General features: G+C 51.3%; 1 protein-coding gene across 1 annotated transcript in view; it reads right to left on the bottom strand.

Annotated features, from left to right (window-relative positions):
• Window positions 1-3,601: 3,601 nt before the first annotated feature.
• AR (androgen receptor) overlaps window positions 3,602-13,386 on the bottom strand; it is a 34,784-nt gene continuing 24,999 nt past the window's right edge. Inside the window, exons 3-8 of the mRNA XM_054289456.1 lie at window positions 13,080-13,196; window positions 7,487-7,774; window positions 5,270-5,414; window positions 4,379-4,509; window positions 4,035-4,192; window positions 3,602-3,765 (exon numbers count right to left, since the gene is read on the bottom strand). Coding sequence (XP_054145431.1) covers window positions 3,610-3,765; window positions 4,035-4,192; window positions 4,379-4,509; window positions 5,270-5,414; window positions 7,487-7,774; window positions 13,080-13,196 — 995 coding nt within the window. The 3' untranslated portion in view covers window positions 3,602-3,609. The remainder of the gene's footprint in view (window positions 3,766-4,034; window positions 4,193-4,378; window positions 4,510-5,269; window positions 5,415-7,486; window positions 7,775-13,079; window positions 13,197-13,386) is intronic.

The raw sequence follows: 13,386 nt of genomic DNA, 5'->3' as shown, positions 1-13,386 counted from the left end.
GAGCTCAGCAAGGGGAGGGACAGCACAGGGACTGCAGGGCTGGCCGGTGCTGGGAGGTGACAGGGCAGCAGCTCTCGGGCTGGCTGGGAGGTGACACTTTGGGTACCTTCAGCATTCCCTACAGACCACAGGGACAACCCCATGGCCCACAGCAAGGAGTGGCACTGCAGGGAGGGCCCTGCCCCAGCTTCACTCCCCTCACTGAGCACTCTGTCCCCTAAGCCAAGCACAAAGAGCCTCTTGGACATTATGGCAGAGGCATGTGGGTGCTGCCAGCTCTCCAGACTCAATCACAGCCTCTCCAAGCAGAGAGCTGCTGTCCTGGCTCCTGCTCCTGCTGAGGCAGGGGGTGCTGGCAGGAGCCTGTCAGGCTCAGGTGGGCACAGGTTGGTGATACCTGCCCTGGGAATGCTGCACGCCATTGCACCATTTGATCTGTCCCACTGCTTCTGGCATGACACAGGGCTGAGGAAGTCTCCCTCCTGCCCTCACTAAAGGCAGCATCCTTTATCCCACACCCTCTGTTATGGAATGGTGCCCATCCATGCACAAACACTGCTCCCAGGGAGATGCCAAGATCTGTATCCCTTGTCCTCCATCTGCTGCCTTGGGGAGGAGCTGATGGGCTGAACCATGACCCAGACTGAGGCAGCTCAGAACCCACCACACCTCTGAGATGAGCCAGAGCAGAGTCAGGGAATCCACAGGGGAACATGGAGACGGTTGGTCTCAGCTGTGACACCCAGGGGGTCCCAACTCCAGGGCTCAACCCAAGGAGAGCCTCAGGGACAGCTTCTTTGGGACTGTGAACACGGTGAAATTCTCCTTGCTTTATTAAAGCAAAAGTAGACAAGAAAATGCAAAAGAAAACAAAAAGCATAAAGATAAATGGCAGGAGTTGGACTTTGGTATTTCTTAAAGCCTCTTCTTCCCCAGTTCCTGCAGCAGCTCATGAAAATCCACATGGAAACAGCATTAATTCCCCCAGCAAACACACACAGGTGCTGCGAGTCCTGGCTCCCACATTTCCTGGTAATCACATTGTAAAAACCCAACTTTTGAATTAACAAGTTGCAGAAGTTTACTGTGATAGTGAAGAGACAGAGAACATGACCTCAATGCCCCGACTGCCCCTCTGTCCTGGGCTGGGGGTGCTCCCCGTGAGCTCCTGCCTCGCTCAGCACTCGCTGTGGGCACAGGAGTTCACACACAGGGCAGGAGATACACAGGCAGAATCCTTCCCCTGCTCCCCCACTTCTCATTCACATGGTGCTCCCACCAGCAAAGCAGGGTGGGCAAATCCCTGCTAGGTTTGGCCTCTTTTCAGTCTCCCAGCAGATGAACACCCAGCAGGACACTCATTAACCAACCAAACCTTCCCTGATACGAGCCTGTGTGAAGCACGAAGCTCTCCCAAATTGCTGTTCCAACTGCTTGGAGCCTGAGCTCATAAGAGGGACTGGGAATCACCACTCTGCTGTGAAGAGCCAGGGAAAATTCCAGAAGACAGGGATTCAGCAGCTGGAATTTTTTACTAGTTCATTTGCAAATATCTGTAGCTCACACCGGCACTGAAAATGCCAGACGCCCCCTGGCATGGAGGGGTCTCTGAGAGCAGCAACCTGCCAGCAGAAAGTTCACCTATGGATTCTGTTTCTGCCCACATGAGAGGATTTCAAGAGGAGGAGCAGGATCAGAGCCCTGTCTAGCAGAGGAAGGAAAACCATTGCAAAGAAAGATCCTCTCCTTCCAGAGGGGCTTTTTCCCCATTCCTTCTTATAATGAAAATCCCATCAAAAGTTTGGAAAGCATCAGGGAAATTGTTTGTTTTACTCCAAGAGTGTAAAGAAGCAGCTGCACCATGTTGGCATGTCCTGGAGAGCTGGGCACAGGGTGGGCACAGGGCTCTGGGTGGGCACAGGGCTCTGGGTGTGCTCACAGCCCTGGGAGGATGCAGAGTTTGCTGTTAGTCTGTGCTGGCACACGAATCCCTCGCAGATGTCTGGATTGGTTATGCCAGGCCATGTCACAGCCCATGATGGCATGTGTGACCCTGGCACCAGCCTCTGTGTGTGTGCAGTCACTGACAGCCTGTCTGGGTCTGGGCAGGTGGTTTTGATGTACTCAGGATGTGCAGGAAGATGGGAACTAAAACCCCACAGAGCACAAAGGCTTGGCTGCTGTGTGTGTGCTGGGGACAGGCTGGGTGTGTGGGGCAGTGCCCATGGGATGGGGTGTGGGTGGTGTGTAAGGGATGGTGTGTAAGGGATGGTGTGTAAGGGATGGTGTGTGGGGTGGTGCACATGGGATGGGGTGTGTGGGTGATGTCTAAGGGATGGTGTGTGGGTGGTGTGGTGCATACAGGGCCATGTACATGGGACAGTGAGTGCACAGTGGTGTCCTCCTGGGTTGCAGTCAGCCACTGCCATCAGCAGCAGCTGTATGTGCTGCTTCCAAGAGCAGGGGGGTCTCTTGGTACTTCCCTTGCAGCCCCCCAAGGAGCGCTGGTGGCAGCAGCCAGTTCCCACAGCCACCTCTCCATGGACAGGATTCAGAGAGGAGTCCCATGGTCCCACAGGTCCCGTAGACCCTGGCCTTGGTCTTGGCTCCAGAACACTCATCTGCTGGCATTGGAAAAAAATAGTTGGGACAAAATATTTGGGACAAATGAAGGGAAAGAGCATAGCTGGAATCCCAGGTCTGCAGAGCCATGACAGGAGCAGAGCAGATGTGGGGGCAGGGGCTGCAGGTGCCCAGGGGAGCCAGGCAGGTGTGAGGTCCGAGGGCATCAGGCACTTTCAGAGGTGGGTTCAGCTTTGTCAGGGAGCAGCAGCTGGCAAGGACAGGAATGTGACTGCTGAGCACCTGGGGGTCTGACCCAGCTGGACAGGCCATAGGGAAAACATCCCAGATGGAAAACAGGAGCCAGCCATCGCTGGGGCATTTCCAAGGTGGTCTTCCTTGGCAGGCCTTGTGCTGCAGCCTGTCCTCTCCATCGCTCGTGTCTCGGCAGTGCAGGCCAGTCCCAGGGCCGAGCTGACCACAGCACATCCCACAGTGGCTGAAGGGCCCATGAACTCCTCAGCCACAAATTTGCCTTGTCCCCCAGCTCTGCTCTGCTTCTCTTCTGCAATGTTTGAACTTATCTGCTTCCCAGCACCACAGTGCAAACAAAACTTCCAGAAGGATGCTGGCGACATAACCCACACCCAAACACGGAGCTGCAACCTGCTTTGTGTTGTATTCTTTTTATAAAAATCACCCCAAACCCACCAACCACTGGCACTTCTTCTGCTGTCCCGTGGCCCTGGGCTGCTGGAGTCACAGTGACAAACAGAGGAGAAACCTCAGACATGGTGCCACTGCCCCCACCAGTGCCCATCTATCACCGTGAGCAGCTGGTGCCAGGCAGAGGTTGGCGCCAGGGGTTCAGTTCAGAGGTACCTCAGGAAAATTGTAATCTCAGGAATCCCAGCAGGTCTGTCACTGCCTGTCCCCTTGGCCACCGCCACAGAGGGATTCCCCAAGGCACTGCAGGACAGTAGTGCAGAAGTAACAGGCAGGAGATGGCTGGAATGGGGGTGGCAGCACGGGGGTCCCTCTGAAAGATCACTGTGCGTGGAAGTAGATAGGCTTGACTTTTCCAGACAGGATCTTGGGAACCTGCACAGAGATGATCTCGGCCATCATTTCTGGGTAGTCCACGCTCACCATGTGTGCCTTGATTAGGAGATCAAATGTAAACTGATGTAGGTCCTTGGCAATCTGGGAAAGAAAGAGAGCTGGTTAAACGAGTCCCTGGGCAGTGCTTTTTCTGGGAAGATACATGACAGAGGTCTCACCTACCCTGGGAAAGGGAAACTGGATGAGACTATCCAGTGCTCTCTCCAATTGCATCTGAACTCCTCCCATGATGGGGAGGTTGCTCCAGGGAATGATCATTCTTACTGTGAAAAGCTTCTTTTTTATATTGTTCCTTATGCATTTAGATGGCCACTATGTGTACAGATGGACATTTCCCTGTCCTCTCTTACCGGATGCACAGAGTCCAGGACCTTGGTGAGCTGGTAAAACCTCCGGGAGCAGGAGGTGGGGTTCTTCCTCTTGCAGGCAATGATCCGGTCAAGTTCCTTGATGTAATTCATGCGGAGCTCATCAAAGAGCTTCTGGTTCTTCAGGCCATCTACTGGAACTGGGTGGGAGGGGAAGGAAACAGTGAGAGGAGCCCAGAAAGTGACAACAATAGGAGAGCAGGAGGAAGGGCTGGAGCAGGGGACATCCCCAGCCTCCTCCTGGTAAGTGAAAGTCCAGGCACAGGAAAAGCACCAGATGCCTCAACGTGCTGGAGCTCTGTGGAGGGAAGGGTGTGGATACTCACTAATACTGAAGAAGAGGAGAGCCTTCATACAGAGGAACTCCTGGGGTGTGATCTGAAGCCACCCAAATTCCTGGGAGAGGTGCCTCATCCTGATGCACTGGCTGTACATCCTGGATTTGTGCATGCGGTACCTGGCAGGGTGAGACGGGCACAGATGGCACAGAGCCCAACGTGCACGTGTGTGACAGGGGGACGCACCCTGACCCAGCAAACCCCCCCTGCCTGGCACAGCCTGCTGCCAAGGGCCTGAGCTCTGCCTCATGCAGGAGTGGAGCATTTTCCAGAAGGCCTGTATGTGATCCTCACTGGACACAGATGGCCACAAGGGACTTGCAGCGTTTGTCTGAAGAGCGACTGCAATGATTTCCCAAACATTTCTGTCTGTCAGGGATATGAGGCTGAGCTGGAGCTCCCAGGCAGGTGGGAGTTTGCCTGCTGCTGTGTTTGGTTATTGGGTTCCATCTCCTCAATCTGACTGCCAGCAAACCCTCCCCAGCTCTAAGCTGATAGTACATCAAGGAGAGCCCACCAGGACCTTACAGTACATTTTGTCTCTATCTCTGCTCACCCCAGCTACCCAACAGAGCTGGAATTCAAACCCCATGGCAGAAAGACAGAAATTGAGCAATCCCTCACCCCATACCAGCTTCTGCTGCTGCCCTGGGGGGCATCAGCCCACAGCAAGGCTGAGGGAGCAGGCAGAAGGATCTGGAGAGGCATCGCAGTGGCCTCACTGCTCCTGGAGGTCACCATGGGTAGTGGCAGTGGGGAGCAGGATGGGCACAGCCAGGGTGGGCTGTGCTGGGCAGCTCAGTGTAACTGCTCTAAGTGTCGCTGGTCACCTGGGCTGACCCAAAGCCCAGCATCAGGCTGTTGTTGTTTCACACTTACTCATTGAACACCAGGTCTGGAGCGAAGTAAAGCATCCTGGAATTGACATTGGTGAAGGATCTCCACCCCATAGCAAACACCATCAGGCCCATCCAAGAGTATTGGATTATTGACATCTGGTCATCCACATGCAGGTTGCGAAATCCTAATAAACAATGAGGGAGGGATGTTACAAATTACTGTTGGGTTCCTGCAGCTTCCAGGACTGTTTCCAGGCAGACTCCAGCTCTCCTGCAGTGCTTCTCTTAGGACAAGGGGGTCAGCCCACAGCCCAAGCTCAGCCAGCTCATGTCTCAGGACATGAGTCATGACATGGAGCTCCCACCTTGACTGGGAATCAAGGACAGACAAGCGCAAACCTGCCCCTGGAAGGGAAGAAAGGGAACTTCAGAGACAAATAGGGGAGAAAATTCCACTAGGACTGCACCAATTTAAGTAACTGGATTTTTATATGATGCTCAGAGGCAGCAGGCAGCCCCCAGGCCTCCCACCATGGCTACAGGAGCTCTGGTTTCTGCCCCATACACACTGCATGGATCTCTTGACTGTGGGAATGAGCACGGAAACCTCAGCTACATTGCAAGAGAAACAAAAATAGCAACTAAATTCAAATTACCATTCCCAGATGGCAGCCCAGAGTTAAACCCCAGGCATGCTTTCACCACCTCCAACGCTGTTTTTTTCAACATACTCGTAAATAGGCAAATATAATTGAGTTTCAAGGCAATCATGCATTATTTCAATCAAATATTAAAGCAATTTAACAGCTCCAGTGTATAATTACAACCCATTGAAGCAAGGATCTCTGTGCTTTGGAGAGCTCTTCAAGGCAAACAAGCTGGAGAATGAACCTTGCCCAGATGCCACCCTGGCACAGTCGGTGCTGGCCCTGGGGGCAGCAGGGCAGCAGCTGACACTGCTACAGACTGAGAGGTCGGGCATCAGGTGCAGTTCAGGAGAGTAAAACCCTCTGATAAAGGGGTGGTTATGATAGAAAACATTTCCCACAGCACTCTCCCTTTCCATCAGCGCTACTGCAGTGGCAGAGCCTCAGCCCTGGATGCCAGGTGGCTTTGGTGGTGTTGCTGTGGATCTTGATGTCTGATGTAGATAAGCCAAAGAGGAAGCAAGATTTGTCCCCGGTTTTACAAGCCAAGTGACTCAAGAATAGCAGAAACAGAATGGGCTACTCTGCATTTAAGGGTATGCAGACCAATATCTGATTGGGAGCACCAGTCTAGCGAGCTGCTAAACACCTGACCACAGCTCATCACCAGGGTTTGGCAGAGTGGCGAACTTACTGTGCCTCAGTCTCCTCCTCTGGCTGTATCACCCCAGACATACGAGGAGCATTCCTCCTTTCTCTGGTATCCCCTGAGGAATGGGGTCAGAAAGGAGAAGGCAGCAGGACCTGGCCCGGTGCCCCAGTCTCCAGGATGCTGGGAGGTGAGCTGGGTGCTGCTGTGCCCTGACTGAGCTCAGCCCTCTGCAATCCCACTCACCCAGTTCCAGGATGACAAGGTGGAACAGGCAGCATGTCCCCAGCCTTGCAGAGACACCTTGCAAATCCAGCTCAATGAACACATCATTCACCAGGATGCTCCATTTATTGCACCTGCTGACCAGCATCTGGAAAATTCCTGACCCCTATTACCTCTCTGAAGCATCACAAATATATCATACCAGGCCATCACATGGGCAACCTGAGTGACTGCCAGGAAAAGCCCTTTGGGATTCTGCATTGCTCTTCTGCCATGTTTCTATTTACCCTTTACATCACTTCAGGTGGGTTCTGGAACACGGCTGATCCTTGTCTAGAGGGCAGTTCTGCAGGGTTGGCAGACATGGCTTGGAAGGGGAGCAAAACCTCCATGGAAAGAGGGGGAGAAGAGCAGGACCCTGAGCCCAGACCAGCTGCAGCACTGCCAGGGGGGGAAGTGCCCCGAGCCCACATGGTATCACTGACCAAGAGCTATGTGAACTCAGAGTATAATTCCAACACATTCCATCACCCCTCAGTTCCTTCTCCCACCATCAACCCCTGTAGAGCCAAGTCCCACACTGTTACAGGCAGGGGACACACACACTGCCCATGGAGATGGTCCTCCAGGAGCTGTGTGATGGGACAGGGGCTGCAGACCACCCCCTTTGCCCCTGCCCCCAGCAGTGCAGATGGGCTCTGGAGCTGGGAGAGGATTTGTTTGCTTTCCTTCTCACCTGGCAGAGCCTTTGCCCATTTGACCACGTAGACCAGCTGCCTCTCCCCAAGCTCATTCAGGCTGGTCAGCAGGTTGGAGAAGGAGTCAGGCTGGCTGTTGTCATGGCCAGCACACACCACTCCAGGCTCGATGGCCTCCAGGACGTTGAGGAAGATGGGCTGGCACTCGTAGCCATCAATGCGTGTCATCACCAGCTTGGGAGCTTGCTCCTCGGTTGGGCTGGTTGAGCTGGCTCCCTCCATGTCATCCTGGGCCTTCAGGTTACCCAGTTTCTTCAGCTTGCGGGCTGTGGGAAAGACACAGTTTAGTGACACTTAAAAATATGTTAAAAACATGTCAGGGCTTCTTGGCTCCATCATTGCAGTTACAAGGAAAGGAAAAGTGATGAGAGCAGCAGCTCCTCCCTCAGTGGGCACTGCCCAAGGAGTGCCCTGGCATTGCAGCTCTCACCTACGGACAAGAGGAGAATACACTGTGTGACAAAATCCATTTTGTTGTTAATCTGACATGGAAAAGAACCAACATGATTTACATCCTCTGCAATGACCGGTCTGTAAGTCCCACTTAAAAACAGAGAGGAAGATCCAGGGAAGAGAGAGAAGAGGTTTTGACTCAACTCAAACTACTGCTCGCATGCAATCAAGAAGAGGAGCAACACAAGATGACAAACTCAGCACACAGTCATGTTCCAAGGAGAAAAAACATTGCACATGGATGGCCAAGGGGGATTGTCCCATCCCAGACCAGGGCAGAAGCAGGATGCATCCGAGATAAAAGCCTGCAATGCCTGCTGCCCCACAGCCAGGCTCTCCCAAACACACTGCACACATATTACACAAAACACATCTCAGAAGCCAGTATGGGGTTCCATGGCTGTTTCCCTGGAGTACCCAGGGAGGGGTAGAGGACCCAAGCCAGGTGGTCTCACTCTGCTGTGCAGCCTCACGAGCCCCATGAGCAGAGCAGGCAGGGGGACCAAAGCAGCCGGTGACTCTGCCTGTGCCCACCATGAAAAGGTGTTTTCCCCACACACCTGGCTCTTAACCACAGCTGCAGCACTACAGAGGTGTGATACCAGAGGTCTTGGGGAGTCCATGTTCCCCTCATTGACACCAGCATGACATTGCTTAGCACAGGTGGCCTGCTCCTGCCACCCCTCACTGAATCCAAACCCCAGATAATTAGAGAACAAAAGCCCATGGCTTCAGGTAATACAACATCAAACCAGTTGTCCTTGGGGTTTTGGCTTCTTCATTATATGATACTTATCTCGAATTTCCTTTCAGCTGTAATTAGAAAAATAAGCAGTAAAACATAAAAATGTCAAGTCAAAGTGCAGCTCTGTAAATTAACTCCAAATGTTGATTATTTTTTTTTTGTACTCTGTATGATCTGCTGTATGGGCAATGAAGACAGGCCTCTCTGTAAAAGGGGAGGAGAAAGGATTAATAAAAATAGAGGAGAGCAAGAGGAAAACAGTGCTGCAGCACAGAGTGATGGCCTCTGGCCACCAGCCACTCATTTGATACGGCCTCTTCTCCCTTGCTTCCAAAGTCACAGCTCTGCCAAAGCCACCACTAACCCACATCCCCAAGTGACACAGCCACAAATCTGTTACATCCCCCCAGGGATGGTGACTCCACTTGGGCAGCCTGTGACAGAGTTTGGATTTAGAAATAACCACTGCCCCAGGTCATGTGTGTCAGCAAAGCCAAACCCACATGTACAAAACACACATATGGTTTGGTTTAAATGCTTGAGTTTCTTCCCTTAAAATTTAATTATCTAGTATGAAAATATCCCAAATGAAGTGAGAAAACAGCAAGTACCTACTGCATTGGCTCTGAAACTGCAGCCACAAACCAGACTCTTCTGTGACAATGGGTGTTAACTGTGCTATCAGACAGGCCTGGGGTTTGTGCATTCCAGGAGCACTGAAATGCTGACATTACCAAGTGGAGTAAACCTTCAGAGGTAAAGACTGGCTCCTACTCAGACACCTCTGCCAAACCCCTTTGTGGTGGTGGCTCCCACTCGGCAAGTAATATAAACAAAAATTCAAAAATTGGAATCATAGACATCTGCAATGTTTTTACTCTAGGATGAGCTAAGCTGGGTAGAAATCTACATTGCACTTCTTCAAACCAAGGTGGGAGAAACCTTAGGAAATGTGATTAATACTGGGATGTTCCTGCTTGGCTGTCAGCAGGGACAAGGGGCCCAGAGAGCCTCAAGGTACAGCTGCAGCACAGCACTGCCCCAAGCCCTGCAAGCTGGCCGGGGGTCTCTGGGGAACTATTGGATGGATTTGGAAAAAAGCTTAAAGGACACAATTATATATCACAATAAAGTACTCAGCAGTGCAAGAACCCCTGGGACCACACTCAGAGCGATGGCCAAAGTGATGCACATTTCAAACATCTCCCTCACAGGCACTTCTAAAGCTCTGAGGAAGGAGCACTCTGGGCTCCAGCATCAGTTTTCATGATGCCAGGACTTAGGGAAGTTATGGAGACCTGGAAGAAGCTGCTCTTGCATTGGCTACAATGGAGAGATCCTGCAGCACACGTCGAGCTCAGCTGCCAGAGGGACACTGAGGAGCTGAACAGGACTTGCTTTATAAGCTGCTGCCCTTTGCTGTGTTTATGAGCTTCACACAAGGCTTGCCAAATCCAGAACCTGTCAAGCTATCAGTCTTGTCTGGCACAACAATTTCAGTTGATAATAATAAAATTACTGGTTGTGGCAGACACATTTAAGAGATCTGAGTCAATCAGGTCCACATGACTGAAAAGAACTTGAAGGATGTAATAGTAGATAGTGTTGCTGAATTATTGCAAACTTCATAGTGATACATCTTAAGGCAGTTATTGTGTTGAAAGAACATCAGACAGGTTTGTTTCTTACAAGGGTGGCTCATAGCTACATTCACCCCAAAACCAGACTTAACCATTTCTACTCAACCAGCCCATATGGCAATGTATGGATGGAAAATAGGGATGAACATTAAGGATGATCACTGAACAGATGGACTGAGGTCAGCACACAAGGGCTGATAGGTGCTGGCAAACTGCAGAAGCCATGAGGACACTGAAGAGGACACTGAAGATTTGACAACATTGGAGCAGGAGGTAAGGAATGTCACTTGGGTGGCTGTGTAGGAGGCAAAAGGGTTATTGAGTGACAGGTGACAAATACCCACTGTGGGGACAGAAAATCAATAAAATTAGGAGTTTTAATCAAGAAAATCAAGTTGTAATAAAGATCCAATTTCTGTAAGTCAAAGGCAGACCGGATGAAAAATCAGGTACAGCCTGATTGTAACACTGATTGTAACTACTGCAATGGCTCTGCAAAAATTGTCAAATTCCCCCTGGCTGGAATCAATACCCAATGTGTGGTGAGACACGAGCTCTGCTCTGCCCCCAGCAACTGAACCTGAATTAAACACACCTATGCCTCAAGCCTGGACTTTCACAAGCTTTTGGCTGTTACTACAGGAGATTTCTAGCCCTACTCTAAACAAAATGAAAGAAATTACACATGTTTTGAGTTTTTGCTCCAGCCAGGACCCACAGGGTTGCAGCTCGGCTGGCTGCCAGCTCTGGCTGTGGGCACAGAAGCTTGGAGTGCCCACAGGAATAGCCCCTGGCACCTCTCATGCTCCCTGGGCTCGGGGCTGGCAGAATCCCTCCAGCTGTTCCCATACCAGGATATTTCCCAGGTTCAGGACTGGCAGAATCTCTGCAGCTCTGCCCATACCAGGACATTTCCCAGGTTCAAAACTGGCAGAATCCCACACCAGGACGTTTCCTGGGCTCAGGATTGGCAGGTTCCCTGCAGCATCTTCCCCAGCAGCAGGCACAGGTGCAGTGGGATGGTGGGCACAGACCAGCACATCACTAGGACCCAACACACTAAAACAGCATTATCACTGGTTTTTTGCTCTTTTTTTTTCCCCTTTTCCCTCTCTACAGTATCTTTTCCCTCTCTATAGAGAGAAGATCCTGCTTAGTGGATACCAGCTTGCAGGTCACTGTGATCTCAATCAATAATGAAGTGCTTCAACACATTGCCATCCTGTTCCAGAGCAGAGCTTGCAGAAGGCATTCAGTGTGTCACCTCCCCCTTCTCCTCCTTCTTCTCCTCCTCCTCCTCCTCCTCCCCCACAAGAGCACCAGGGATGTACCCCATCAGTGACTGTAATTAACCACCAGTTAAAAACAACTGGTTGGAGCTTGGGAGTGATTTCAAACGCCCTGCCTCCGCTGTGGGAGAGGTTACTGTGGGCAACCACAAGCTTGCCTGTTTGTAACAATTGCCTTTACACCGACATCCAAACCAAATGTAAAATAGACCAGGCAGAACAGGTCAGGGTGACCCAAAGAGCTGAAGAAAAAAAGAAGGGAGCGGGGTATCCGTATTAGCATTAATTTTGTCAGTGTGTCCTGCAGAAGAGGGTTACACTGATGTATGTCTTCTCCTACTTATGGAAACTTCACAGAAAAAAGCACTTAAAAATAAGCTAAGAAAAGGGAGGGAGGACTGCACTGCCTTTTGGGATCTTTGGGGAGAAATCAAATGAAACCCTCTGCTCCTTGGTGAGTCACAAATCAGAGCCACTTCAGGAACAAGTCCTTCAAGACAGTGTTGTTGCAGCCCAGCAGCTCTGGAGGCTCAGCCCATCCCAGCAACGGGGTCAGGATTTTACCTAAAATGCTGACACACCCAAGCAGTCTGGGCTGTTTCTGTCCCCCTGTGCTGTGCCAGGCACTGCCAGGGCTCCTCTCTGCAGCCCCAGAAGCCCCCTCAATCCAGAGCTTCCCAGCAGGGGCAGGTCTGTCAGCACCCTTTTCCAGGATATTCTCCTCCTCACAGAATCACAGGAGGATTTAGGTTGGAAGGGGCCTTAAAGATCACCCAGTTCCACCCCCTGCCATGGCAGGGACACCTTCCACTATCCCAGCTTGCTCCAAGCCCTGTCCAATTTTCCAAGACCTTGGAAACTTCCAGGGATGAGGCATCTACAGCTTCTCTGAGCACCCTGTGCCAAGGCCTCATCACACAGGAAAGAATTTAATCAGATGAACTCAACAAGGAGAGACCCAGTGATCAACACTAGCTTATAGACTATGAGCAGAAAACCTCAGATTTTGGATATCAGCATCCTGTCAGTTTTAGTAGGGCTACAAGTTTGGGCACAGAGACAAATTGTAACAAGGACCCTCACCAGGGACACAGGAGCAGCTTCCATCCTGCAAAAGAAAACACTGAGCTTTTAATTTCACCAAGAAATCGCTCCTTTCTGCCTTGGAATAATCACATCAAAAGAGGGGAGTGCTCTGCTCTGAGGCTCCAGGAGCCAGAACCAACTCACCCTGCTGTTTAATTTTTTTAGATTCGCAAGGTTTGAAATGAGGGGAAAAATACATTTCCTGAAACACAAACAAAAGCTATTGAAATTCCCCATTTTGCTATTAAACCCTGAAAATGTTTTCTGAGGGTGTATCCATCAGCCTCATTTTCCAGCCATTTGCTGACTGTTCATCCCCCAGGTGACATTAGGGCCCCAGGAGGGGACCTGGCTGTACCTCCGAGCGTCATCCCGGCCTCGTAGCACTTGCGCAGGCGGCACGAGGGGCAATTTTTCCGCCGGAACTTGTCGATGGTGCAGTCATTGCGGCTGGCACAGAGGTACTTCTGTTTACCTGAAACACCAGAGAGACACAGCATGGGTGCTGGGTGCCAGCAGAGAGACAGGCTGGGCTCTTTGGGGATCACCAAGAGCAGTCTGGAGAGTTTGGTTCTTGTTTTTTAAATGTCATTCATCTATCCGCGTCATCCATGCATGCAATGTCATCCAATGGCATCCAATGTCATTCATCCATTTATCCATCC

Source organism: Melozone crissalis, unplaced genomic scaffold (genome assembly GCF_028551555.1).
Source record: "Melozone crissalis strain CALT ecotype California unplaced genomic scaffold, PUWL_Pcris_2 ptg000068l_1, whole genome shotgun sequence".
Lineage (NCBI taxonomy): Eukaryota > Metazoa > Chordata > Aves > Passeriformes > Passerellidae > Melozone > Melozone crissalis.
The sequence above is the reverse complement of the archived record's forward strand: the minus strand, read 5'-3'. Positions and strand labels throughout refer to the sequence as shown.